The sequence below is a fragment of the Vipera ursinii genome (genome assembly GCF_947247035.1).
Source record: "Vipera ursinii genome assembly, chromosome: 6".
Lineage (NCBI taxonomy): Eukaryota > Metazoa > Chordata > Lepidosauria > Squamata > Viperidae > Vipera > Vipera ursinii.
Window position 1 is genome coordinate 12,631,003 of NC_139515.1, and position 27,541 is coordinate 12,658,543.

The 27,541-nt window shown below is 42.0% G+C and overlaps 1 protein-coding gene across 3 annotated transcripts; it reads left to right on the forward strand.

The window, feature by feature from the left end:
• The first annotated feature begins 675 nt into the window (after positions 1-675).
• Positions 676-27,541, forward strand: SULT4A1 (sulfotransferase family 4A member 1). Of its 3 annotated transcripts, XR_014492820.1 has the most exons (8): positions 676-1,028; positions 11,747-11,877; positions 17,873-17,953; positions 18,062-18,188; positions 19,853-19,947; positions 21,367-21,505; positions 25,264-25,381; positions 27,079-27,129. XR_014492820.1 is itself a non-coding variant. In XM_083365336.1 (7 exons), the coding sequence occupies exons 1-7, from the start codon at positions 860-862 to the stop codon at positions 27,189-27,191; spliced, it is 855 nt and encodes a 284-aa protein (XP_083221462.1). In that variant the 5' UTR covers positions 676-859; the 3' UTR covers positions 27,192-27,541. The 3 variants fall into 3 exon arrangements, 2 of the variants coding, with proteins under 2 accessions (XP_083221462.1, XP_083221463.1); XM_083365336.1 differs by lacking the exon at positions 25,264-25,381 and having other exon boundaries at positions 27,079-27,541; XM_083365337.1 differs by lacking the exon at positions 27,079-27,129 and having other exon boundaries at positions 25,264-25,551.

A 27,541-nucleotide genomic window follows, 5' to 3' on the forward strand; every position in this document is an offset into this window, starting at 1 on the left:
TAACCATAATAATAATAATAATAATAATAATAATAATAATAATAATAATAATAATAATAATAATAATAATAATAATAATAATAAAAATAATAAAAATTAATAATAATAATAATAATAATAATAATAATAATAATAATAATAATAATAATAATAATAATAATAATAATTTCATTTATATACCGCCCTTCTCCCGAGGGACTCAGGGCGGTGAACAGGGCAAATATCAAAAATACAAAAATACAAAAGTTAAAAGAAAATTAAAGATATGCCCGACTAAAAACAGTAAATACAAATATTAAAAATGACCGTAAAACCCAACCCATCCCCCATCAGGCCATTGATAAGAGCGCACGATCTTCCCAGCTCGCGGTGGCGTTTAGATTCGAGGGTCGGTTGTGGGAAGCCGGCCGATGCGCAACAAGGGTTCTCGCGCGGGGTTGCTCCTGAGCGTCTCCCAAAGGAAGGCCGCCGGCGAGCACCTCACTTCGCTCCCCGACCCCTGGGTGGGCCAGCGCTGCGAGAGACGCCAGGCACGCCCAGGGTTAAACCGGCCTCCCTCCTCCTCCTCCTCCTCCTGCCGGCCGCCTCTTGAGCGCCGCCGCATTACATCATCGCCCCCGGAGCCCATTCGCGGAAGGCCGGTTCCTGCTTGGCCCGCGGAGCGCAAAGCTGCCGCTGTCCAAACCTGGCAACCAGCTGCTGGCGAGCGAGCTCCAGGGCAGGCAGACAGGCAGGCGGCCGGGCGGTCCCCTTCTTCGCGCCGGGAAGGCAGCATCCCTGCGGGCGCGCCCTTGCGGCAGCTGGCTCCCGGTTGGGCTCGGCGGCAGGCAGGCAGGCAGGCAGGCAGCGGCGGAGGACGATGGCGGAGAGCGAGTGCGAGACCCCCAGCACGCCCGGGGAGTTCGAGAGCAAGTACTTCGAGTACAACGGCGTGCGCCTGCCGCCCTTCTGCCGCGGAAAGATGGAGGAGATCGCCAATTACCCCGTGCGAGGCAGCGACGTCTGGATTGTTACCTACCCGAAATCAGGTAGGAGGCGGGGCTGCGCGGCGGGGGGGCGGGGGGGAAGGGAAAGGAGGTACCCATCCATCCCAGTCTATCCCCTTCTCCCCCCCTCCTCCCCCCCTCCCTGCCCCGACGCTTTCGAGCATCGCCTGTTTGCCTCTCCCGGTTTCCTCCGGTTTTTCTCCTGCGCCCATCCGACTCCGGTGCGAAGCCCCGATTGCTCTCCTTTTTGCCGCCTGGAAGCCCATGGGGGGCCCTGGGTTCATATGTTATTACTGTGAATAATAATAATAATAATAATAATAATAATAATAATAATAATAATAATAATAATAATAATAATAATAATAATAATAATAATAATAATACCATCAAACATCCACATCTGCCTATCCCAGGTCCTTGGTAAGGACTTGATAGGTAGACAAAAATGCAAAATCCAGTCTGAACATCTGGCTGACTGTGCGATGATTAATAATAATAATAATAATAATAATAATAATAATAATAAATAATTAATAATAATAATAATAATACCATCAAACATCTACATCTGCCTATCCCAGGTCCTTGGTAAGGACTTGATAGGTAGACAAAAATGCAAAATCCAGTCTGAACATCTGGCTGAATGTGCAATGATGATGATGATGATGATGATATAATAATAATAATAATAATAATAATAATAATAATAATAATAATAATAATAATAATAATAATTTATCTTAGCTTACCTCCTCTGAGAGTCTATGTTGGACCAAGGATAAGGCCTAGGGAGTTGTGGGGATGGGCTTACTAGCCCAGATGCCCGTTTTAGGGCCAGAAACATGCATGGTGAAATATGTACATTGCAAATGCTTTTTTTTTCCTTACCCAAACATGATTATTTTTTTCTTCCTCACCTTCAATCTGTAGGCTGAGACGTTGTGCATTTTTATGCGTTAAAATTTTTGAGAGCTGATTATTATTTTTTATTCCAGATTGAAATCATTGTTAGGGAGGCATTTGTCCTGAGAGATAACCTTCGGATAATAAGGGAAGGGCTTACGTTCTGATCAACAGAGGTGAATCACAGAGGGATTTTTCTCCCCCCCCTCCCCCACTGAATTATCAACACAGCTGAGTGCAGGTGGGAGCAGTTAGCCAGCCTCCGAAGCTATATCAGGTCAGGTCTGGTTTTTGCTTGAATGGAGACCGCTGGAAATTCCAGTACTGTGGGTTAGATAGGGAAGGCCCATCTTGAAGGAAAACAGTGGCCTGTGAGTTACAGGACATCTGAGAGAGAAAGCAGGTGATCCAAAGATGGGCTTGTGCACATGGATGCTGCAGAGGGAGAAAACCGATTCTTTCCTGCTTACTGTCTTCCCATCTTCTCAGTCTTTCCATCCTGCTGACACGTTCCAGATGCTTCAGGCTGCAAGGGATCAACAGAAGCAGCTAAAATGAAAACAAAAAAACAAACAAAAAAACAAGGTTATTCCAAAGCAGACAGGAAATGATCCTTCTAATTCGATGTGTGTACCAGTCCATATTTATAGTCTTGCCTATCCTGTCTCCAAGCAGAATGATGTTGGGGAAAATGCACAAAAGTCCATTTGGGTTAATTTCTATCGCATAATGTTCTTAATGGTCTCCGCCTAATCAGTGCTGGTACTTTCAGAATTGCAAGATTAATTTCAACCTCCCTGGGTAGACCAGACAGGAAACATGATCAGATGTGCTGATAGTATTTTATTGTAAGACTACTTTAACAGAATTTTGCAAGTCTGAAAGAACAAATCTCCAGTGCTGTTCAACCAACATCCTGATGCAGATCTAGAGATATTTATGGCCCCTGGGCCATATCTAGTAGTCCTTTGACTGTCCCTGTCTGGCCCACATCAATTGGAAATTAGAAATCAAATGCAAATACAAATAAGCATGCTTCAGGGGTCAGGAGAAGAAGCCACGTTGGGTCCGGCACTGCGCAGCTGCCATGCAATCTTTCAGCCAGCTGACAGCCACGGGAGGCCAAAGAGAGAGCATTTTTCTGTGCCTGTGGCAACACTCACCCCTCACCTGGAGTAGCCTGAAGAGTTGAGTTAGTAAGAGAGTTTGAGGACATCAAATCAGGTTATATTGGTTGGCTTCCACAACAGTCCCAATTTCTCATGTGGCCCCTTGGGAAAATTAATTGCCCAGCCCTGCTGTGATTGAATCAAGAGCTTTTGCAACGTATATTGGAATATGGAAGGGTACTTTACGCACAGCTACACCATATATCAGTTAAACCACCTACTTTTTTTGGGCAGTGTGTTTTAGCAAATATTTTTCTTTGCTTGGATAACAAGGATAGAACTCGGGGTTCTTCTGCATGCAAAGGATGTATTCTATCACAGAATTCTACATTAGATGTTGAATTCAGATTCTAGCAATTGATAATACAAGTGAATTGTGCAAAAGTAGATATATTTTGGTCTCCATTCCTGGACAACACTTTAATAGGTTTAAATATTGTCTGAAAAGAATTTGCAGGTTTTTGATGAAGTTATGATTTCTCCTTACTTGACACTGGTGAGATCTCACTTGGAGTCCTCTAATGGATGCTGGGTGTTACATTACCAGAAGGATAGTAACATTTTTGAGATGTTCAGAGGAAACCAGCATAGATGATATAGAAACTTGAAGTCGTACTGTATAAGGGAAAGCTGAAAGAATTTGGAACATTCACTTTTGGAAAAAGATTGATTGGAGAAGTGATTGTAGTGTTCAGGTATATAAAAGGAAGCTACAATATAGATGTCCTAGACTTATTTTTCATGATACAGAAATTAGATATAAATAAAAAAATTGATGCTAAGATCTGAACAACAATGCAACAATCTACTTATGGAAGTCGTGTGTTCTGTATCTCTGGAAATTTTTAAGGCGAGGACGGACAGATACCTCTTCTGGATGGGTTAATTGATTTTTATGCACATTTCAGAGGTTGGTCCCTTCCAATTCTATGATTCAGTTTATAAAAAAGCAGGAAAGGGGATAGGAAAAGAAATGTGGAGTTAGTCATTACACATCTGTCTAGATTCATATATTCATATATTTACAAAATATCAAAAGAAACATTAACAAGAAAATCAGGTACTAATCAACCAGCTAGCTCATTCCTTCCCTCCAACGTATTATACATTTGCTTCTAATGAAGTAAATGCTTGGAGTGACCTTATTTTATTGGTGTTTTCCTTTAACCATATAATATATTGGAGAAGAAGAGAGGAAAAGTTGAAGTTGTGCTTTATATTGTGCATTCCTTTCCCTCAACATCCCAGAGACTGAGCTGGGAACAAAGAGGCATGAATTCAAGCTAGCCTCTCCGATCAGATATTGATTGACCTTGGAAAACCACATTCTTGCAGTCTGTAGTCTGCACTACGGTTCCTAGGGCAGGACTTGACAGCAGGACCCGTACTGGAAGTCGTAGGACTGCCATTCCCATTGTTTTGTCATGATGGCTACAGGTGATGGATATTAGATGCCACCTGGAGGGTCATGTATTGCTCAGGTAAATTCATGTTTCTTTATTCTTAGTTTGCTCTGTTTGCTTACATTAAATTGAGATTTGAGATTTATTAAATTTATATGCCGCCCTTCTCCCCAAGGACTCAGGGCGGCTCACAACAATAAAAAATTAAAAAACGTAAAGTACAAAATTTAAAAAAGAATTAAACAATGGATATAATAAATAAATGACAATTTAACCCAATAAAAGCCAAATTTAAAACCATAGTCAGTCCAGGCCGGCTTGTTGGAACATCCATGTCTTCAGGTCACGGTGGAAGGACCGAAGGTCAGGGGCCGTCCGCAGCTTCGGAGGCAGTTCATTCCAGAGGGTCGGTGGGCCCAAAGAGAAGGCTCTCCCCCTGGGGGTCACCAGCCAGTATTGCCTAGCCAACGGAACCCTGAGTAGGCCGACTATGTGGGAGCGAACCAGGCGAAGGGAGGTTGACAATGGCAGCAGGTGGTCTCGCAAGTACCCCAGGCCTAAGCCATGTAGGGCTTTAAAGGTAATTACCAGCACCTTGAATCACACCCGGAGGGCAACCGGAAGCCAATGCAGCTCGCGCAGGAGTGGTGTAACATGGGAGTATCGAGATCCTCCCATAAGCATCCACGCGGCCGCATTGCAAGAATGATTTGCAGAAAGCTGATCAATGTTTGATAGTTCAAGATCCGAAAAAGCTGCTTAGTAAAACAGGAGACCACACTGTTCCCAAGAAGTTAGGCCAGGGGTCTTCAAACTTGGCAACTTTAAGACTTGTGGACTTCAACTCCCAGAATTCCTTAGCCAGCCGGCTGAGGAATACTGGGAGTTGAAGTCCACAAATCTTAAAGTTGCCAAGTTTGAAGACCCCTGGGTTAGACTCTGCTGTAGGTCTCTAAATCCAAGCTAGGAAGACAGTTGTGGTTAAGAGGAGCTACATGAGTTTTTCCCACTGTTCCATGTTGTCTCTTACTGGATATAATGACGCCCTGATGTATTGGCTGAAAGTCATGTGAAATGGATTCCATGCTGTCAGGAGAATATCAGAAGATGGTCAAGTATATTACAGTGCTGTTGACTTTTAAAACATATTTTTATGTTTTAAAAGCCATTGGATTTTTTAAAACATAAGCCTTCTCCAATAAGTACAAAACCCTGAAATGGTTATAGAATCAGAAAGTTTAATTTCTCAGAGCACATGAAATCCTAATATGTTCATTGAGGCATTGCAGTTTATAAATCACAGCTTATGATTGAGCATTAGGTGTGAATCCATCCAGTTCATTCTTAGGGAAGTCAATTGTACATTGTGAGAGTAAACAAATTGTCACATAGGCCAGCAGGAAGGGGGGAAAAAAGGATGGCTTGAAGGCCCAGAAGTTTCACATCTATATGTTTGTTTACATCTGTTTGTTCTACCATCCAGTCATTTTTGCTATGAAGGATTTTTCCCAATTATGGCAAAGATTTAATTGAATGTAGTAGACAAGCTAAAATAGCGTGCAAAAGCCAGATTAGACCAGCTGGCTGCATCTTTATTGCTTCCTGAAGTTGCACATTTGAAATATTTATGACCTGCTGAGGGTACTAAAAGCTTCTACTTGATTTCTTCCAAGCTTCAGAGAAAATTATTTTATAAACTGCAGCCATTAGTGTAAATTTAGAGCAATTCTCGTTTGTTCTCGGGTTGCTTATAAAGTTAAAACTACTCGAGTTAAACCTGAGGATACAAACTTTTCACGTATTAAACCCCCCACACAAATCATAATATGGGTTATTTTAAAGTATAAATTTACTTGTACATATAGGTGTGTTTGTTTACCTTTATTTTTTATTTTATTTTATCTTTACATGTTTTTAACACAGAAGGACATACATGAGATACACATATGTGTTTTATATTTTTATGATTTTTATATGTATCTTGATGTTCTTTTCTGTCATTTGATATGTTATCTACTTTTTATTAAAGACTTCTACCTCTATGGAGATATAAAAAAAAACCTACAGTACAAATAATTTTTATATGAAGAGCAAAACCACAGGGAAAGAATGCGACAGTACTGCTATATACAAAGTGTGTGTGCAATGTTTGTAGTTCTAACTAAGGAGGACTCAAATTATACGTGGTTGGATTACTGGTGAGATTACTTCAGGAAAAAATGAAGACCCTGCAGACGCAAACCAAGCCACTCAAACTCCAGACACTCCCACACAAGATAAAATGCAAGTTCCAATGAAGAAGAAAGTGAAGAAGAACTAAAAAGTCTCTTGTTGCGGGTGAAGAAGGAGAGTGCAAAAGTTGGGTTGAAACTTAACATTAAGAAAACCAAGATCATGGCATCCGGCCCTCTCAATTCCTGGCAAATAGATGGGGAAGAAATGGAGGTAGTGACAGATTTTATTTTCCTGGGCTCCAAGATCACCACAGATGGGGACTGTAGTCAAGAAATTAAAAGACACTTGCTCCTCGGGAGGAAAGCCATGGCAAATCTAGACAGCACACTAAAAAGCAGAGACATCACCCTGCCAACAAAAGTGCGTATAGTCAAGGCTATGGTCTTCCCAGTTGCAATGTATGGCAGTGAAAGCTGGTCCATAAGAAAGGCTGAGCGCCAAAGAATTGAGGCCTTTGATCTATGGTGTTGGAGAAGACTCCTGCGAGTCCCTTGGACTGCAAGGCATTCAAACCGGTCAGTCCTAGAGGAGATCAACCCTGACTGCTCTTTAGAAGGCCAGATCCTGAAGTTGAAACTCAAATACTTTGGCCACCTAATGAGAAGGAAGGACTCACTGGAGAAGAGCCTAATGCTGGGAAAGGGTGAGGGCAAGAGAAGAAGGGGACGACAGAGAATGAGGTGGCTGGATGGAGTCACTGAAGCAGTAGGCGTGAGCCTAAATGGACTCCAGCAGATGGTAGAGGACAGAAAGGCCTGGAGGAACTTTGTCCATGGGGTCGCGATGGGTTGGACACGACTTCGCAGCTAACAACAATGGTGAACATGACAGACTCCCATTAAATTCTCTATCCAAACTGAGCGTACCAAGAAAGATGAGTTGGAAGTCTCTATTCAAACAGAACGCATAAAGAAAATAAAAAGGAAGGACAAGGGTGATGGCAGCATGTCATGCTAAGAACAAAAAAACCCCAAGAAGGCAGCTTCTGCCCTCTCTGCCACTGAGTACAGATAGTCCTCGACTTACGACTGTAATTGAGCCCAAAATTTCGGGGGTTAAATGAGACACTTCTTAAGTGAGTTTTGCCCCATTTTACGACATTTCTTACCACAATTGTTAAGTGAATCACTGCAGTTGTTAAGTTAGTAACCCGGTTGTTAAGGGAATCTGTTTTCCCAGTCGACTTTGCTTATCAGAAGATCTCAAAAGGTGGATCACATGGCCCCTAGATACTGCAACCGTCATAAATATGAACTGGTTGCCAAGCTTCTGAATTTTGATCACATGACCCTGGGAATGCTGCAAAAGTTGTAAAATGGTCATAAGTCACTTTTTTCAGTGCCGTTGTTAACTTTGAACGGTCACTAAATGAACTGTTGCAAGTTAAGGACTAGCTTACTCAATTTCATATTCTCTCTCAAGAAGAAAAGACATTGCCAAATGTACCAGTGATAAGAATTAAAGTAGATTAGATTTCCCCAAAGAAACAAGTCCTATCTTGGCGATTGCAGGTTCACTATTTAAAGGAACAGAGTTAACAGTTTGTAAACAAGACAAATTCTTAAGGGAAGGGTATTATCTTCCAGGTGCAAAGATTAAAGATGTGTCAGAGAGGCTGGCCAAATAATCAAGCCTACTGATTATTATTTCTTTCTCCTCTTTCATGTTGTGATGAATGACACAACGAAGACCCTGAAAACCATTTCAATGGACTATGAGCAACAAAACAGGATAGCCAAAACATTAGGAGCACAGGTGGTAATCTCATCTATACGTTTAACTAAAGGTCAACATTCAATGTGGGAACAGAGGATTTTAGAATTAAATTGCTATCCGGAGAACTTTAGCTTTCTAGACCATGGATTACATTACCTGCTAGAAGGGCTTCCAGCAAGAGATGGACGAAGACCATGGGCGAAGACTGGCAAGAATGTGTTTGGCAAATATCTGCTCATTCGAAAGACTTTAAGCTAAAACTGGTAGAGCAGGGTGACCAACTAATTTAAACCACAAATCAGGTAACAAGAAAGAAAATGGTGAAGAAGGGACTCATAAGTACAAATTAAGAAATAAAGCAAAACTAGGAGTATTATAAAGGGCTCACATAAGCTTGAGCAGGTGAATGGACTAGAACAGGGATCCCTAATCTGTGGGCCATGGCCCATTACCTGGCTGCGGCCTATTTGCAACTGGGCCACTTGAGTGGTGGGCTGCTGTGTGCATGCACACAGCCCGAGTCACCCAAGCGGCGGGTACTGGCGCTTGCAGCCCCATGGGCACTCGTTCAACTCTCACACAAATGAAGCTGTGTGCAGGCATGTGCGCATGCCTGCCCCTCTCACAAAACTATCTCCTTGTTACTTGATCTTGATTTCATACTGGTGTACTTAGAATTTCATTCTTGGGAATATTTATACTGCCCCAGGATTATATGTAAACTGTTTTTTTGACTGTAGAGGATCTTTTAAAAGCAAGATTCACTGGTCTGATGTTGAAATCTTATAGTTCAATAATGTCACCGCTTTTATAATATACTTCATGTTAGATGAAACCTTTACATTGGATCTAATGTGGCCTTATTTGGAACTGGTTTAAGCCACATGAACAAAGTTCTGAGTCCACATTTTTCACAGTAGATAGTGCATAATGCAGCTGCAAAAATGGTCAATGACCTCCTGAGGACCATCAAGAAGAGGATGAACTCAGGTTGTAAAGGAGAGAGGGGGAGATTTGTACTTTCACACTTGCAAGATTCTCTTAAAGTAGCCTTATAATAAAATAGTATTAGCACATCTATTCATGTTTCCTGCCTGGTCTACCTGGGGCTGACACACTGCTCTTGAGAAAGGAATGCAAGGAATTGCTAGACTAGAGGTCATCTAGTCCAACCCCCTGCATGAGCAGGAGACCCTATACCATTTCAGACAAATGGCTGTCCAATTTCTTTTTGAGAGTTATTCTGACTCTAACTGTTGTTTAATGATTTATCCCCTTGCTAAGACCCCTGTGCCTGGCCTGTATAGGCTGACCACATTAGCATATTGTTGCAATTCCCCCAAACAACCACATGGTGGCAGCACGATATGCATTACATAGTTCTGACTTGACAGCACAAGAGTCTCTAGTGATGGAGCACCCACAACCTCTGAAGGCAAGCCATTCCACTGATTGATTGTTCTGTTAGGACATTTCTCCTTAATGCCAGGTTGCTTCTCTCCTTGATTAGTTTCCATCCGTTGTTTCATCTCTTGCCTTCTGGTGCTTTGGAAAATAAGTTGACCCCCTCATCTTTGTGGCAGCCCCTCAACCATTGGAACCATTGAAGGCCCCAATGCTCCTTCAGTAGTTGCTTTTGTATTCTTTTGACATACTTTAAATTGAAGCTCTTTTGTGCTTAAACTATATTTTATTTCAGATCATACCTGATTTATCTAGCTGACATATGTAGATTATTTTTACTTTTTGCCACACACTTTCCAATGTAATTATCTGTGAACATATAGAGGCAAATAAAGTCATAACCGGAAGCCAACATGAGTTTGTCAAGAACAGGTTATGCCAGGCAAATCTTACCGCATTTTTGACAAAGTGACAAAATTAGTGGCCCAGCAAAGTGCTGGCAATATAATTTACTTTGACTTCAGTAAGGCATTTGATAAAGTTGACCAATACCTACCAGTGGTGGGATTCAGCTGTCCAGGCCCACAATGGACTTCTGGAAGCAGCATTCACATATAGCATCAGTTGTTCGCTTATTTGAATCCCACCACTGCTACTTGATAAGATAAAAAAATGTGGCTTAGACACCATCACCATCAGATGGATTTCTAATTGGCTGACCAACTGCACTAAATATGTAGTCCTTAATGGAACTGCATCTACATGGAGGGAAATATGCAGTGGGTTACCCAAAGGCTATGTCTTAGGCCCAATACTTTTCAGTATCTTCATCAATGACTTAGACAAGGTGATAGAAAGGGAACTTATCAAGTTTGCAGACAACACCATGATGGCAGCAGTATCCAGTACTCCAGAACATAGGCTGAAGATACAGAAGAATCTTGACAGACTTGAATACTAGGCCTTATCTATCAAAATGAAATTCAATGTAGAGAAAAGCAAGGTTTTACATTTAGGCAAGAAAAAACAAATGCACAAGTATAGAATAGGTGGTACATGATCAATAATAGTAATTTCAAGAGGGATCTTGGAATCCTAGTGAACAATCACTTAAATATGAGCCAGCACTGTGCTGCAGCTGCCAAAAAAGTCATTGCAATCCTAGGCTGTGTTGACAAAGGGATAAAATCAAGATCAAGATCAAGATCAATCAATATCTCTTCATAATGCCTAGGTAAGACCACACTTGGAATATTACATCCAGTTTTGATTGTCGCAATATAAAAAGATGTTGAGATTCAAGAAAGAGTGCAGAGAAGGGCAACAAAGATGATTAGGGAAGTGGAGGCTAAAATACATGAAGAATGGTTGCAGAAATTGGGTATGTCCTTTTTAACGAAAGGAAGGACTAGTTAATATATGATAGCAGGATTCCAATATGAAGAGGGGGTCAAACTATTCTCCAAAGCACCTAAAGCCAGGACAAGAAGCAATGGATGGAAAGTAATCAAGGGGAGAAGCAAGTTAGAACTAAGGAGAAATTTCCTAACAGTTAGAACAATTACTCAGTGGAATGACTTGCCTCCAGAAGTTGTTGATAGTCCAACACTGGAGATTTTTAAGAAGAGATTGGAGAACCATTTGTCTGAAATGGTACAGGGTTCCCTGTTTGAATGGGGGTTTGGACTAGAAGACCTCCAAAACCCCTTCCAACTCTGTTATTGTGTTATCTTCTGGAGATCTCCCTACAATTCCAAAAACTACTCTAGATGTTTTGAAGTTCATCACATCTGGAGATGATTAGGTTGGGGAACTATACATTCCAGTATGATGCAAGATCTGAAGATAGTGTACTATTTATTGATAGTAGAGAACTTTCTCTTTCTTGAAAAGCTGTATTTTTATTTTTTTTCTCAATAATTTGCAGGCACAAGTTTATTACAGGAAGTGGTGTATCTTGTGAGCCAAGGAGCAGATCCTGATGAAATTGGATTAATGAACATAGATGAGCAACTTCCAGTCTTAGAATATCCTCAGCCTGGTCTGGACATTATCAAGGTACAGATGAATTTTCAGATCTGTGTTAAGCTTTTGGAATTATGTTGTTGATGCTTGGCTGAGCTTTTGTTTTCAAGACCTGTTTGATTCCTTGATGTATTGAAACAGTTCATCATTATGAAAGTTTTTAATGGTTTTAATGCTTTCAGATGGTACATAACTTCACATATATTTCATTAAATGTAGGACTAAAGATTCTATTCTAACGATAATTTTACCTGTTGCAGAGAGAACCAGAACACTGAGTGATTAAAAAATACGAGTGATTAAAAAAACAACAGATTTTGTAAATATGTAATGTATAAAAAGAAAGTGTCTATGCCTCAAAATTTAAAATTCGACAGGCCATCTTTTCCTATTCCTATAAAGTAATTTCCTACTGCAGGACTACTGCTGACCTGCATTCCTATTTGATTGCAACTTAGGCCTATAAAATAATTTCCTATTATTTTATAGGCCTAAGTTGCAATCAAATAGGAATGCAGGTCAGTAGTAGTCCTTTCATTGTCTTTCATGCTTTGTGAAACTGTAAAACTTGTGACCAACGACTTTTTCATTTCAATTGCTGTGCTTCAGATGAATGGGACATGAAGTTAAAATTCTGGAGGTGTGAAAGCGTGATGGACTTACCTGTTGAATGCATTCTCATTTCTGACAGCAATAACTTCTTCCCCTGGAAATCCATGGATTTTAGCCTATTGTGAAGATAAAGTTGCTTTTCAAAGAGAAAACGTTTCTTTGAAATTATCTCTGTGATGACCTCATGACCTCTATGATCTTCTTGACAGCCACATGGAAGCAATTTGACATTGCCTCCTCCCGAAGTGTTTTTCAACTTTTTAGTCTATAACTCTGGGATTTCCTGGTTGGTCTCCCTTCCAAGGATTAACCAAATGTGATCCAGTCAGCCCAGATCTGCCACTGGTTTAGCGAAAGGAAAGGTTGTCTTAGGCTGGGCTCAGTTGCCAATGATTATATTCAAAGAGGGCAAAGTTTAAGGACATTTGTGGCACTAGGATTTTTCAACTTCATGGACCAAAATTTAATAAATTAATAGACTCTAAATGTAAACTCTAAATGTAAACTCTAAATGTAAACTTTAAAGTTTACTCTAAATGTAAACTCTTTCTAACTAAGATAAGGAGACTCACTTTTTCAGAAAACAAGATTGCAAACATAATGAAACCAGATTATTCCCATAAAAGACAACACCCTTTCCTTATGAAAATGGAGGGGTTATTTTTCTTTGAAATCTTTGACCTTTCACTTTACTAGAAAATGAATAAAAAGGCTTACGGTGAGTCATGTTTTTCCTACAAATGAATCCAGTCCTGTCCAACAGTGTTGTCTTTTGGGTGAATACAATTCAGCATTGTCAGCCTAAATCAGAAAGGTGAGATCAGAAAGGGAAATTAACATCTCTCCAGAGGATTAATTCTTGCCAGGACTTTTTTTCTAAAAAAAAAAAAAAAAAGGGTGCTGGAACTCTAGAGGTGCTATCACTTGGGAGTGATGCCGGTGGTCTGTAAGAACCCCCTCTTGCTACGGCGTCGCCACCTGTCCTTTGCACCCCCGCCCCTGCGGCTTGGAGCCACAGGCCGCGGGGATTCTTCTCCCCACTGTCGCCGTGGGGATTCCCCTCCCTGCAGTTGCCATGCCGCAGCCCATGCTGAGCCCCCACCCGGAGTTGCTTCAAACCCTGACCCAGAGCTGTGTTCCTCGTGGCAGTGGTCTCCGGCGCTGAACAACTGACGGCCTCCGGCACCGTCCCTGACACCAGCTGAAGATGCCCCAGCCACGGAGCGCCGCATCGGGCCACCCGGCGTCTCCAGCGCCAAACAGCTGATGGCCTCTGGCCCTGGCACTCGTTCACTTACTGCCCCGTCGCTTCCAAATGCAGTAAGTGAGCGAGCAAGTGGCGTTTGGAAGCATTTAGAAGCGACGGGGCAGCGAGTGAGTGAATGAGCAAATGGCATTTGGAAGCATTTGGAAGCGTTTAGAAGCAACGGGGCACTAAGTGAGTGTGTGAACGAGCAAATGGCATTTGGAAGCGATGGGGCAGTAAGTGAGCAAGCGAGCAAGAGGCCTTTGAAAGAGACAGAGTGAGTGAGTGAGAGCGACTGGAGACTTTTGTGAGCAAAGTGTGAGAGAGTGGGGGGGCTTTTGCAAGCAAAGGCTGAGAAAAGAAGGGAAAAGTGAGGGGGAGAAGGGAGCCTTGGTGGAGCAGTGGGCTAATGCCTCCTTAAGTAACACCAGCTGCCTGCAATTAGTGCAGGTTCGCATCCCACCAGGCTCAAGGTTGACTCAGCCTTCCATCCTTCCGAGGTAGGTAAAAATGAGGACCCAGATTGTTGGGGGCAATTAAGCTGACTTTGTAATAATGCCGCTTGGGGTGTGTGTGAAAGCCCTAATAAGCAGGCATATACATAGAATGAAGGCTACTGCTAAGCTTGTAAGCCGCCCTGAGTCTTCGGAGAAGGGCGGGATATAAATGGAATTAAAATAAAAATTAAAAAAAAGGAAAAAAAAGAAAAGGCACTGACTCCTGACTTCCTCTGTTGCAGGAGTAGAAGGAAGCTTTAACATTGAACCTCAACTTTTTACTTTTCTATCACATTATAAACTATCCATTTCTATAATAGCATTTTCAAAATAGAAGACATTATGGGTGAGTGAGTGAGAGAGAGAAAGAGATGAGAGTCTTAACTGAAATGTACAGTTAACATTATCAGGAAGTACACAGGAGATTTATCCCTTTTCTCCCCAGTTGTGATGCAGACTAAAAAAAAATCCTATGTGTCGCTAAGAGGCTTATATAAAAAAAAGTTTCCATCGGAGCCTATAGGAAGTTTGAAAAAACATGTTAAGGTATTTTTATACAGTTCATAGCTGCAGAGAAGGCTTTCCAGCACAGTGTTTCTAGGAAAATTAAGACATCCTGCTTACATAGACCTGTAATTAACAAACGAAGAGCTAAAGATACAGCTGTTTGGACTCATTTACAAGTAGTCCTTCATTTACGACCACAATTGAACACAAAATTTCTGCTGCTAAGTGAAACATTTAAGTGAGTTTTGCCCCATTTTACGACCTTTCTTGCCACATTTATTAAGTGAATCACTGCAGGTGTTAAGTTGGTAACACGGTTGTTAAATCAATCTGGCTTCCCCATTGACTGTGCTTGTCAGAAGGTCACAAAAGATGATCACATGACCCAGGACACTGCAACGTCATAAATATGAGTCAGTTGCCAAGCATCTGAATTTTGATCAAGTAACCATAGGGCTATTACAATGGTCATAAGTTTAAAAAACGGTCTTAAGTCACTTTTTCAGTGCTATTGTAACTTCAAATGGTCACTAAATGAACTGTTGTAAGTCGAGGACTACCTGTATCATCAAGGGCACTGTTTTCTCCAGAGTTTGTATCCAAACTCTGGAGCACCCTTTTGTTTGGAGGAATTGAGAATCACTAAAATTTTTCAAGGTGGAAAATCTAATGCGTAAGGTAAAAATAAAATAGGCCAAGGGATATGGGTTAAAGTCCTTTGCTTGGAATGATGCTCACACACTTATTAAAGGATAAGTTGGGATGTGCAGAAAATTTGGTAGCATCTGAGAAACTTCTGGTAAACTTCTCATATTTTTTAAAATTTCTGTTTTTACTTTAGATTTTTTATCCCACCTTTATTACTGTTTTATTAATAACTCAAGGTGGCCAACATATCTAACACTCCTCCCTCCTTCTATTTTTCCCACAACAACAACCTTGTGAGGTGGATTGGACTGAAAGAGAGGGACTGGCCCAAAGTCACCCAGCTGACTTTTGTGTCTACGGAAGGACTAGAACTCACAGCCTCCTGGTGATTGGCTGAAAATCAGCCAGCCAGCTTTTATGCCTAAGGCGGGGCTAAAACTGTCTTAGTGATTGCCCCAAAGTCAGCCAGCAGTCTCTGGCAGTTTTCCTTTTTTTCACAATACAATAGCCTCTCATTATAATAATTGAGAGCCAGGGTTGCTAGCAATTGTAAGGGCTGAAGTTAATTTAAAGGGATTTGATAAAGTAAATCATAGTCTCCTATTTGGTAAAGTGGAAAAAATGGGCTTAATGCCCCACTGTGCATGGATTCACAGTTGACTTCAGAGTCATCCTGGTGAGATAGTCAGCATATAAATTTAATAAATAACTTTTTTTTTCAAATGCCCCTATCAGGAATTGAATTTGAATGAAGTTTCAGAAAAGCAAATGTTCTGTGCTGGTGGTACTAAGCTCCCAAAGATCTAGCATAGGCTAAATGAATTCTTCCTAATAAAAATAACTTCCTGCCTTTTTCTAATCATCATTTCTTCCCTACAGCAATTTGAAAAGTAAAACAAGGGAAAAATTTCCTTGAGTCATACTTGGATATCCTATTTGCAAATAATATCTTACTTACCTAGTTGGGATGGTGTAGTTGGGGAGCAGGGAGGAGTGCAAAGTTCCTGCCTTCACTGCAACTTGCCTGTGCAACATTTGCCGGCAGGGTCTTTTGGCAAGCTCAGCAGCAATTCCAATTGGCTTTTGAAAGCCAATAGCATAGCTGACTCAGGAATTCTGGGAGTTGAAGTCCATGAGTCATAAAAGAGCAAAGCCTGTTTAAGCCAATAGCAGCACAGCTTATGCAAAAGCTTTTTTTTTCTGCAAAAAAAGGTGCCAGAACGCCGTTCTGAGCATTCTATGAGGAAAAAAGCCCTGATTCTTGCCATTTAAGTCATAGATAGGTAAGTGATCTATGAGGTCACACAGATCACACAGCAGCATCTTCTGGTACCTGATAGTTGTACAGTCAGGAAGACCAAACCTGAACCTCCTTCCAAGTGATTCTTGGACCTACTGATTATGTACTGGTCCTCTGCATCTTCTCTACAAAACCCTTCAGGTCCTTGAAGAGAGCTTCCATATCTCTCCTCAATTGTTTATTTTGAAACTATGCCAAGATCCTTCAACCTTTCCTCCAATGGCTTGATTTCCAGATCTTCCACCATCTTTGTAGTCCTCCTCTAGTCTAAATTCCAATTTCTTGATTAAATTTTTGGACTTGAAACCTTGAATTCCAAGTGGGAAATTGACCAGGATAGAGTTGAGAGGAACAATTACTTCCAGGACTCTGCTGCAATTAATGCACCCCAAAATAGCCCTTGCTTTTTTAATGAATACTTCACATTGCTGGCTCATGCTTAACTTGTGGTTGAGAAGGATACCCAGATCCCTTTCAAATATATTGCTGTTTTACTCTTTTCCTGCCCAGTTTCAAACTTTCCACTTGGTGTAATATGCAGATTTAATAAATGTCCCCCAGCACCCTCATCCAAAACACTTCTAGAAATGTATTCCTGCTAAGTGAAGTGAGACAGTCCCACTTGTTTTGGTATGCAGCTCTTTTACGTGGGTTGATACTCAGTCCTGGCTCCAAGCTGTTCTGCAAGATCAGAAGGAGGAAAATGATAGATGTTTGGGTGGCAAATAGACACAAATCCAACAAGGTGCTGATGCCATGGTTGCCCTGAGACTTGACACTTTAGACCAGTGTTTTCCATCCTTCACAGCTTTATGAGTTGTGGACTTCAACCTCTGCTGGCTGAGGAATTCTGGGAGTTGAAGTCCACACCTCTTAAGCTGCCAAGGTTGAGAAACACTGGCTTATTAGTCCTTCCAGCTCCCCAGATACACATAGAAAAAGCATAACCTTATGGCTTTTTGTTAATTCCTTTTAACCTCTTTTTTATGTTTTTGCGGAGGGCAGTGGTGGGATTCAGCCAGTTCGCATGGGTTCGGCAAAAATGGTAGTTAATTTTTTGTTGCCCAGAATGGACTTCTGGAAGTGGCATCCACACAGAGAACCTGTTGTTCATATATTTGAATCCCACCACTGGGGGCGGGGAGAACTACGTTTGAGCATTTATTATGCTGGCCTTTGTCAGCCCTGAGCCTTAATGTTCTTCCCTGCACATTACAGGAACTGACATCTCCACGTCTGATCAAAAGCCACCTGCCATACCGCTTCTTGCCTTCTGACCTGCATAGCGGCGAATCCAAGGTAGCCTTCACTGGTCATCTGCGTTACCTGTCCTCTGCAGGTTTTCTGACCTAGGGAGATGGGACGGAGGGAGCATTCTGTCCAATGAATTGCTTTTCATCTCCCTAGATCATATACATGGCTCGTAACCCCAAAGACCTGGTGGTATCTTATTATCAGTTTCATCGCTCCCTGCGAACTATGAGCTACAGAGGAACATTTCAGGAGTTCTGTCGGAGATTTATGAACGATAAATGTAAGAATTTCCCATTACTGTTTTGAAAGGCAGTACCTTTCACTCTGTTTTACATCATGCAGGAACCGTGGGGCATGTGGCTTGTGGCATTAGCTTGCCGTTTAAAGCAGTCTCTCTCAACCCCAGCAACTTTTAAGATATGTGTACTTCAACTCCTAGAATTCTCCAGTCAGCCTTCATCTAAGGCAGGGGTAGGCAACCTTGGCTCTTTTATGACTCATGGACTTCAACTCCCAGAATTCCTGAGCCAGCATGGCTCAGCATGGAAACCTCTCCATTTCTCCTCAGCATGGTTGGCTCAGGAATTCTGGGAGTTGAAGTCCACGAGTCATAAAAGAGCCAAGGGTGCCTACCCCTGATCTAAGGGATGAGGGGAGATGCTCCTCTGAGCTTTGAGGATATGAGGAGCTCTTTATTAGCAGGGTGACCTCTTCCGCTCCATGAACGTTGGCTGGCAAATTGCAGGTTGGGTATGGACACATCTAGGTCCCATAGAATCATTTGGAGAGGCTTAGATGTACAGAGAATCCTTGACATGCAGCCACAATTAGGACCAGGAAATTAATCATTGTGAGATTGTTAAGTGAGGCATCATGTGACTGCACTATGACCTTTTTGCCATGGTTGCTAAGCAAGGCATCATGTGATCATGACTTGTGATCTTCCCTGCCAGCTTACCCACAGACTTTGCTTGTGAGAAGGTGGGTAGGGAGGTTGCAAATAGTGATTGTGTGAATCAGGACGCTGCAACTGTTCTAATTCCAAGCTAATTGTCAAGCTAATTGTCAAGCTGATTGTGATCAGATGGCCGAAGGGGCACTGCAGGTGTGAGGATTGGTCCTTCAAGTGATAATTTTCAATGATTGTTGAAGAAATGGTCATAAATCGAGGACTATCTGTTCCTTGGAGCAGGACAAAATCTGTGAGACAGCAGGCTTTGAATCACTATCAGAGCCTGGCGGTTTTGTATGATCCAGTAGCGTACAAAAGGGGAGGCTTTGATTGTGGCACTGTGCCCACATCCGACAGACTTTTGAGTCCTTCTTCAGGTGCCCCTGAGAACATAATGCTTGACAAGCAGGGAAGACTTATGAAAAGGCCCTTTCCTGTTCCAGATTACTTCCTCCACTGCAAACGGTAGCAGCTCGTTTGCTTGATGGCAGGGGAAAAAGTAGACTCAAAAAAGTCTGCTTCCCCCAAACTTGACCTGGACTAAGGACCTCACTCTGGGGAAGAAAGTCTGAACGGTCCACTTCTAAAGGTCCTTGGATCATTCAGACCTCAGGGTGAGGTCTCCAGTCCAAGTCACGTTTGGGGGAAGCAGATTCTTTTGTGTCTCAAGGAGTCTTACTTTTTTCCTGCCATTGGGCAATTTTAGAAAAGGGTAAAAGTTGACCCCAGTGATGCCCATGACACCATACCCTCCTGGGAAATCCAGAAATGGTACAAGATAAGCTTGCCGTGCTGCGATTGTGGGAGTAAGGCCAGTTGGAGGTTTTTTTTTCCTTTGGTCGGATTTTTGTTAGGAATAAACCAGTCATATTTTGAGAACAAAATGTAAATTCAGTACAATGAGGGGTTTTTTTTTATTTCAGTGAATGTTTGCCCAATAACAATTAAAAAAAAATCTTGAGTATTAGCTATTGTGTTTTCTGTCTCTGTAGTAGGTTATGGTTCATGGTTTGAACATGTCCAGGAATTTTGGCAGCATCACATGGATTCCAATGTGCTCTTTCTCAAATACGAAGATATGCACAAGGTAATTATCCAAGCATATCAAAGACTTTCTCCCAACCTGTAAGCAAGAGGAGGGTTCCCCCCCCTTGGTTCCTTTGAGTAAGACCACAAACTTCACAGGAGATGGGGGCGAGGGGTATCCCCCTCTTGGAATTTAATCTTGGTTAATTAATATCACAATCCAAAGTTTTATTATTTTCATAGTTTGGTAAGCTGTTTGTTCCTGGGCTATCAGACAAATAAGTTAATGTGTTTAACAAAATACGTGTATAACTGGCTAATTTTCCCCCCTCCTTTGTTTTAAACTTTAAGGGCACAATTTCCTTCTTTTTAATTTTTCATTTTAGCTTTTAGGATTTGTCCAGCTGTTCAGACAGATTGTGCTTCGCTTCTATTTTAATCTGCTCTTTTATGAATGGCTATTTTGATTCATTATTGCGGTGATTACTTGCAATTTATGAAAATGCCTTTGGTTGCTTTACAAAAACTAAAATGCAGTAAATGGAAGAAAATAGATTTAAAATTCCATCTACACAGAGGCACTGAAGGAGCAAGAAGAACATGGGGTGGGGGGGGGTTGGTTAGAAAAATTGTTCAAGTTCTACTTCCACAATGAAATGGCATGCTATTTTTAAGCCCCCAGAATTCAACAACTAGACGTTTGTATTTCTTTGAGGAGAGACTCTAAGGTCAACTGTTTGCTCCTCTACTGGATTAGCACATAGTTGACTTTCACATAAATCAGTGACATGGCAATTTGAGGAGCACTGACAAAGTAATGGGGCTTTATACGTAGCAGTGGTAGCTACATTTCGATTTTCATGTTGATATACCAGCAGTGAAAATTCCAGAAGTGGATGCAGGTGAAGCAGCTCCATTCCAACTTCAGTGGAAGCGTTTCACAGGGACCTTCTAGCGTCAGTCTTGCTGTTGGGACCTTCCATTTTGAGATCACATCCGACAAAGTTGGGATGAGAACTTCCAATGCTGCGTCTCCAGCAGCATAATAACCCTTTCTGAGATTAAAATAGCACAATTCATGATTAGGACATTTCAGGAAGTTTGGCACATACCTCTGTCTTCAAACTCTTGCTGCTGCCAATTATTCAGAAGACCCCGTCGCATATTATGGCAATACGGTAGGTTCGGTCTTGATTCTGCAGTTTCCCTATGTACTCAGGAAATGACCAAGCTGTTTTAAAAGCTTTGGAGACAAGTGCCATATTCAAGCCCCAGTGCTCTTTGGGGAATTGAACTCGGGGTGATTCAATGGCCTATTCAATTTTTTCCCTACTGTTCCACCTGAAATAAGGGATGATTTAACATATATAAGAAGCTGCTATTCCTAAGCCACTATCAATATTTTTTGGAGGGGGGCAATTTTTCTGAACTGTCTTATTTTTGAGTAATCTCTGCTGGTCAATATCCTTTTCTTTCACAGGATCTTGCAACCCTAGTTGAACAACTAGCGAGGTTCTTGGGCATCGCCTACGACAAAGCACAGTTGGAAGCAATGGTTGAACATTGTCACCAGCTCATCGATCAGTGCTGCAATGCTGATGCCCTTTCAGTGGGCAGGGGTAGGTGTGAGACACTTTGCAAGCATTTGCACAGGTGAAATAGGTTTAATGGTAACCCACTTTAATGACCCTTCCAGAGTGGAACATGTAGCAGCTGTCCTTTTCCAACATTAATTGGCTAGAACATTTTGAAGACAAAGAATTGGGCTATGAATCTGAACCATGGTGGTTCAATCAGTCTGAAGCTAAAAAATCAAATTACAAAAAATCAAAGGGTAGATTGGGGGAAAAGGTGCATTTCCTGATAGTGGAAAGTTATCGTTCAGGGGGCCTCCAAGTCTTGTGGGCCTTAGAATTGTTTTTGTTTAATTCTGAGGGATTTAAAACATGCAATTGTTATCACCAGAATATACATAATTTAGAGTTCTGAATGTATGAATTTGTTTTCTTCCCAGTTTCAGCAACTTCATGGCTTCAAGTCCCAGAACTCAATAAATCTAAAAGCTGCTGAGATTGGGAAACGCTGGATTAGATTAAAGACATAGGGACAGGGGACCATAAGCATCTAAGCCAGGATTTCTTAATTTTGGCAACTTTAAGTTGTGTGGATTGGTTAGGGAATTCTGGGAGTTGAAGTCTAAGTTGCCAAGACTGAGAAGCAAAGATTTAATTTCTTTGGCTGGAGGTGACCAGCCGAACATTTTATCTGCTGTTTTGTTAGAGGACATGGCGAACTCATGGATGTCTGGATGCTGCTTGGCCAATTTGCACTTCTCTTCTGCTTGAAAACTTTTAAACTGGTCCTCCTCTTATCATGTGATCAGAGGGCTTCAATGTACAGGCAGTCCTCGACTTACGACCACAATGGAGCCCAAAATTTTGGTTGTTAAGTGAGACATTTGTTAAGTGAGTTTTGCCCCATTTCTTGCCACAGTAGTTAAGTGAATCGCTGCAGTTGATAAATTAGTAATCCAGTGGTTAAGTGAACCTGGTTTCCCCGTTGACTTTGCTTGTCAGAAGGTCATAAAAGGTGATCACATGATCCCGGGACACAGCAATGGTCATAAATAGGAACCATTTGCCAAGCCTCTGAATTTTGATCACGTGATCATGGGGATGTTGCAAAGGTCGTAATGGTGAAAAACGGTTTTAGGTTGCTTTTTTCAGTACCGTTGTAACTGAACGGTCGCTAAGTGAACTGTTCTAAGTTGAGGACTGCCTGTATAAAATCCACTGAACTGCTACTGTGTCAGTGTTTGAGGTAGGCTAGATCAGGAAAAAGATGCCATAATGAAAAAGATAGTCCTCAACTTACAACCATTTGCTTAACAGCTCTTTGAAATTATGATGGTTCCTGAACGGGGTACTTTATGACCCATAAACAGCTTCTTTTATGGCTGTTTTAAAATGTGACCACTATATAATTTTTTATGTTATTTGCTTCTAGCAAACAAAGGCCCATTTGGAAGGATGGGTTTGTATGTTTTTCTTACTGTGACTCTGGTAGTCATCAAGGAAACAGGATCACTTACTAGTGGGACATCCTCCCCTTCGTTGTCACTCTCATAATGCCTTTTCCCCTTAACCATAATTAGGAGGAGAGGTAGTTTCTTGATTGGCCTCATACCTGAGCCTCGAACAGGCTTTAATAAGCTACAGTGAAACATTGGGTAAATCGGTTAAAACCCCTTTGGCAATTGCAATTTTACAGTAACCGGGTTGATGATTCTTATGACAGTAAAAGGGCCTATAAATTTAGGACCTGTTTTTTTTACAAGGTATTTTAAGGTTCAAGTATTTCAGGGACAAATATACTTTGTAAAAAACTAAGTCCTAAACATTTAGGTCCTTTTACTGTCATAAGAATTCACTGCAATCACAGTGGATTCACTTCACCACCAGCATTAAAAAATGTAAAATTGGGTCCAGTCACAATGGTGCCTTGGCTTTCAGCAGTAAGGAGTTATGACTGGAAATCCTATCCCAACTATGATTGTATGTCAAGGACTGCCTGCAGTCCTTGGTGTAGGGCAGGGGTAGGCAACTTTGGCTCTTTTATGACTCGTGGACTTCAACTCCCAGAATTCCTGAGCCAGCATAGCTCAGCTTGGAAACCTCTCCCTTTCCCCTCAGCATGGCTGGCTCAGGAATTCTGGGAGTTGAAGTCCACGAGTCATAAAAGAGCCAAGGTTGCCTACCCCTGGTGTAGGGTGTAATAACAGAATCTTGAAAGCCTGATAGATTCTCCTCCCTCCTTTTTATATCAAAGTGAGTTTATCTTGATTTCTTTCTCATCCTTTCCTGGTTTTTTTCCTGGGCTAAATTTATGATTTCCTAATGACTGACACATATCTTCTTCCCCACACTGCCACGGCTAGTTTGTGCCAGAGACCTCTTTATCATGGTTACTTATTTATTGGTGCTCAGGAGAATGGTGGCTCGAATAGTTAGGACACTGCGTTGGAGGTTAGCAAGCCCATGTTTGAGACCCCAGGGCTGCCTTGAGGCAGGGTTGAGTTCCCATCCTTCACTCCAGCTCCTGGATGGGGACATGAAAGAAGCCTTCAACTGGCGTCCGTCCCCTGGGCAACGTTGATGTCACCCGCTAATCCTTCCAACCCGGTAAAGCGTCTCGATGCTCCTGATACGAGTGCAATTTATTTATTTCTTCATAAAAGGTTGCAAATTTGAAATGCCTCAACCTTGAATTATTTAAACCTGCATGGAGCTGTTTTGATCTCAGAATTTTCCCCGAATGTGGGAACTCTTTCATAAAAGTTGAAACTTGAAACAACTGCTTTAAGAGGAAAAGAAGACTGTGCATCTGTAATACTAGTTTGTTTTCACATCTGTAACACCAGGTAACGAGAAATAATCCCCGTGATGGTGTGCAGCAGGGGTAATCATGGTTCCAGGAATGTCTGTCTGGGAGCAATGGACATATAAAAGGGGGTAGAACTTTGATCCCAGAGAAGTGATCATTCCCTTGACCAGACATGTCAAACACAAGGCCCGGGGGCCAGATCCGGCCCGCGAAGTGGTTTCATGTGGCCCGCGAAGCCATCCTGGAAACAGTGAGGGAACGGCCCCCACTGCCTTGGCCCTGGCCCAGAGACCCTCCTTCCGCCAGAGACCCTCAGATCTGTCCCACTCCTGCCCAGGCCCCCATAGGCACCCTTGATGCCAACGATGTAGAGCTGGCCACGCCCATCCAGTAGGCCATATGCACTCTAGCCACGCCCACCTAGTAGGCCACGCCCACCCTGGCCATACCCACCCGGCCCCCTGAGGGCAACCACAATGCTGATGCGGCCCTCAATGAAATTGAGTTTGACACCCCTGCCCTTGACCTTTTTTGGACGTTTTCCCTGCTATAGCTCTTGCTTCTTTCCCCTCAGAACCAAAGGTCACCAAAATATGGAATTGTTTTAGTTCTCCTTCATTTGGTCCTGAGCAAATTATACTAACCTCAAAATGAATGCTGTATATTAAAAAAGATCTCTCCCCCCACCCGAGTATTCAAATCTATTGCATTTGCACATGGCCTGCTTTTTGTGCGCTCTTTTGCTCCTTGTTTAATTTTGTTCATCTTTCTCACACTTTCTCACCATTTTTTTTCTTTTTTCCAAATGCATCCTGAACACCAAGGTGTTTTTCTTGCTTTTTCTTTAAATGTATTTCCATAATTTATTTTAAAAAACAACAACTATGGACCGTTTAACTTTTTAATTTACCTTAATTTAATTGAGTTTATCATAATGTACATTTTCTTGTTTATTTTGATTTACTTTGTTCATTTTTATTTGTTTTCCTTTTAGCTTATTGACCTTTTGCCCAGAAGTTCACTCTCAGTCGCTGGCTCTTGGTTAGCTCAGCTTTCTTCCCTCTCAACCTCCCAAACCAGTTTCATGAATCAAATCTCATGAATGAACCCAGGTGGGTGTCTCTTTGACCAGCTGTCCAAAATGGCTGCCAGAAAGTAGAATCATATACTGTATTTGCATCGTATTACAATGGGAGCTAAATGTTTCGGGAATGTAAGTGGCAAAACCAATCCAAGCTCTGCTGTGATATCTGCACATCAAGTGTGGTTTAGTATGGTTTGTATTGACCTTAATGAGCTTAAGAGCGGGTAGCAAAAAAATAAAATAAAATGCAAAGAGGGAAGCAGGTGTCTTGTTACTTACCTCTAGGCCCACTGATTTTCCAGTTCTTGGGTGTGTCTCAAGAGGTTCACCCTTTGAGACACGCTAGGCAGGAAGCCAACAAGAACCACTGGAACTCGGCTTCATTGTTCAAGGATCTTGTTATTGTTCAATTGGCTCTTGAAAACCTGATAAGAGTTTCTCTCTTGTTCATCTTAGACCCAAGAAAATCAAGGCATCTTTGGTTTCTTCCTCACTCTCTCCTCCCTTCCAGGGCTAAGCCGATGTTTACATAATGGCGTCAAGGCCATCTCCATAGTTTTCCACAAGTTCAGCGCATTTCAAATGTTCCTGGAGTTGGCAGCTGTAATAACAACTCTTGTTTTAATAGTACCCAGACCCAGTACTTGATCTTAACCAGAAGACTTAAGATGCAGCCTTCTAGCTTGTAGCAGTATTGTTTCTGGAGGAGGTGTTGTGATTCAGGGTCAGCCTGTGGGTTCGGCAGTTGGGTCGGATGACTCAGAGGAGGAGGAAGGGGGTGTTGAAGAGCTTGCTGATGATGGCCTTGAGGCTCCGCAGAGCCCTCAGCCAGGCCCCTCCCACCTGGTCACCACGGAGACCCAGCTGTGTGAGCCTGACAGCGTGGATGAAGATGACCCACAGCTGGCCCTGTTCAAGGACGCCCGACGCAGGAGGCAGTCAATCAGGAGTAAACAGAGGAAGGCAATGGGGCACCTCGGAAGGAGGCAGAGAGAAGCCACGCCCTGAACTGTATAAAAGGGGAATGCGTGGGAGGGCTGGTTTGCTGAAGGCAACCGCTTGATTAGTTCCTGTTTCATAGCTCCTGTTTCATGGTTGGTGTCTTGTTTTGCTCTGTTTTATCTTAATAAATTTGGCAGGCTTAATTCCAGCCTCTTGCCATTTGTAAAGGGGTTGTCCCTGCCTTTTCTGCAGGGCCGGTAGCAGGCTGGTACAGAACAGGAGGAGGGTCAAAAAAGTGGCGTGAAAAGGGGGCAGGGCCTCAATCCTATAGTAGGACCACCCTCCCTTGCCTTTTTTTTGCCCTCCCCTTCCATAGTTTTCAGAGATATCAACAAGCAGGGGAGATGGAAGCTCGGCCACAAAAGATGAGGAATATGCCGAGACAGGTTTGATGGAGAGGTGGTAAAGGCAGTGTGCCTGGCTGTGGTGCAGAACAACCAGATCTTCACATTTTAGATAGAGCTGGATTGTATGAAGTTTTACGTCCAATTCTTTGATTGTTAAAGGTATACTTCCCACACCCCTGAAGGCAAACCTTCCCTTTAGACTTGTTTTTGCTGTTGCAGGACTGGGGATTTCACTTTCCAGACTTAAAGTGGCAAAAAGATTCTGCAGGCTGTTTTATGGCAGGTTTTTTTTCCTGAAAGGTCTTCTACATCTCATTAATAATAATCAGCATATTTTTCCCTCCCTCTGTTCCCTTCTTTTTTTTCTACCTTTCAGGACGAATTGGGCTGTGGAAAGATATCTTCACTGTCTCGATGAATGAAAAATTTGATTTAGTGTACAAGCAGAAGATGGGAAAATGTGATCTCACGTTTGATTTTTATTTATAAAACAGCCAAATGAAAATGCATGTGTATAATATAAAGAATCTAGCTAGAAGCGCTTTCTGCATTTATTTATTCCTGGCTGGACAAAGTACCATATTTGTTATGTGTATCATATTAAAAAATAAAGGGCACACACTGCATTGGGATGTTAACCTCAGAGGATGCTGGGTCAGGCCAAAGCTCTACATTGAGCAGCATTTATTTATTTATTTATTTATTTATTTATTTATTTCAAGTTTGATCAGTCAAAAGCTACTGGATAGCTTTGAAAGTTTTAAATGCAGCAGGTATATGAGTCTAGTGCACTCTATGTTTTATTTCTAATCCATGTAATCTACTCAGAAAGCAACTGT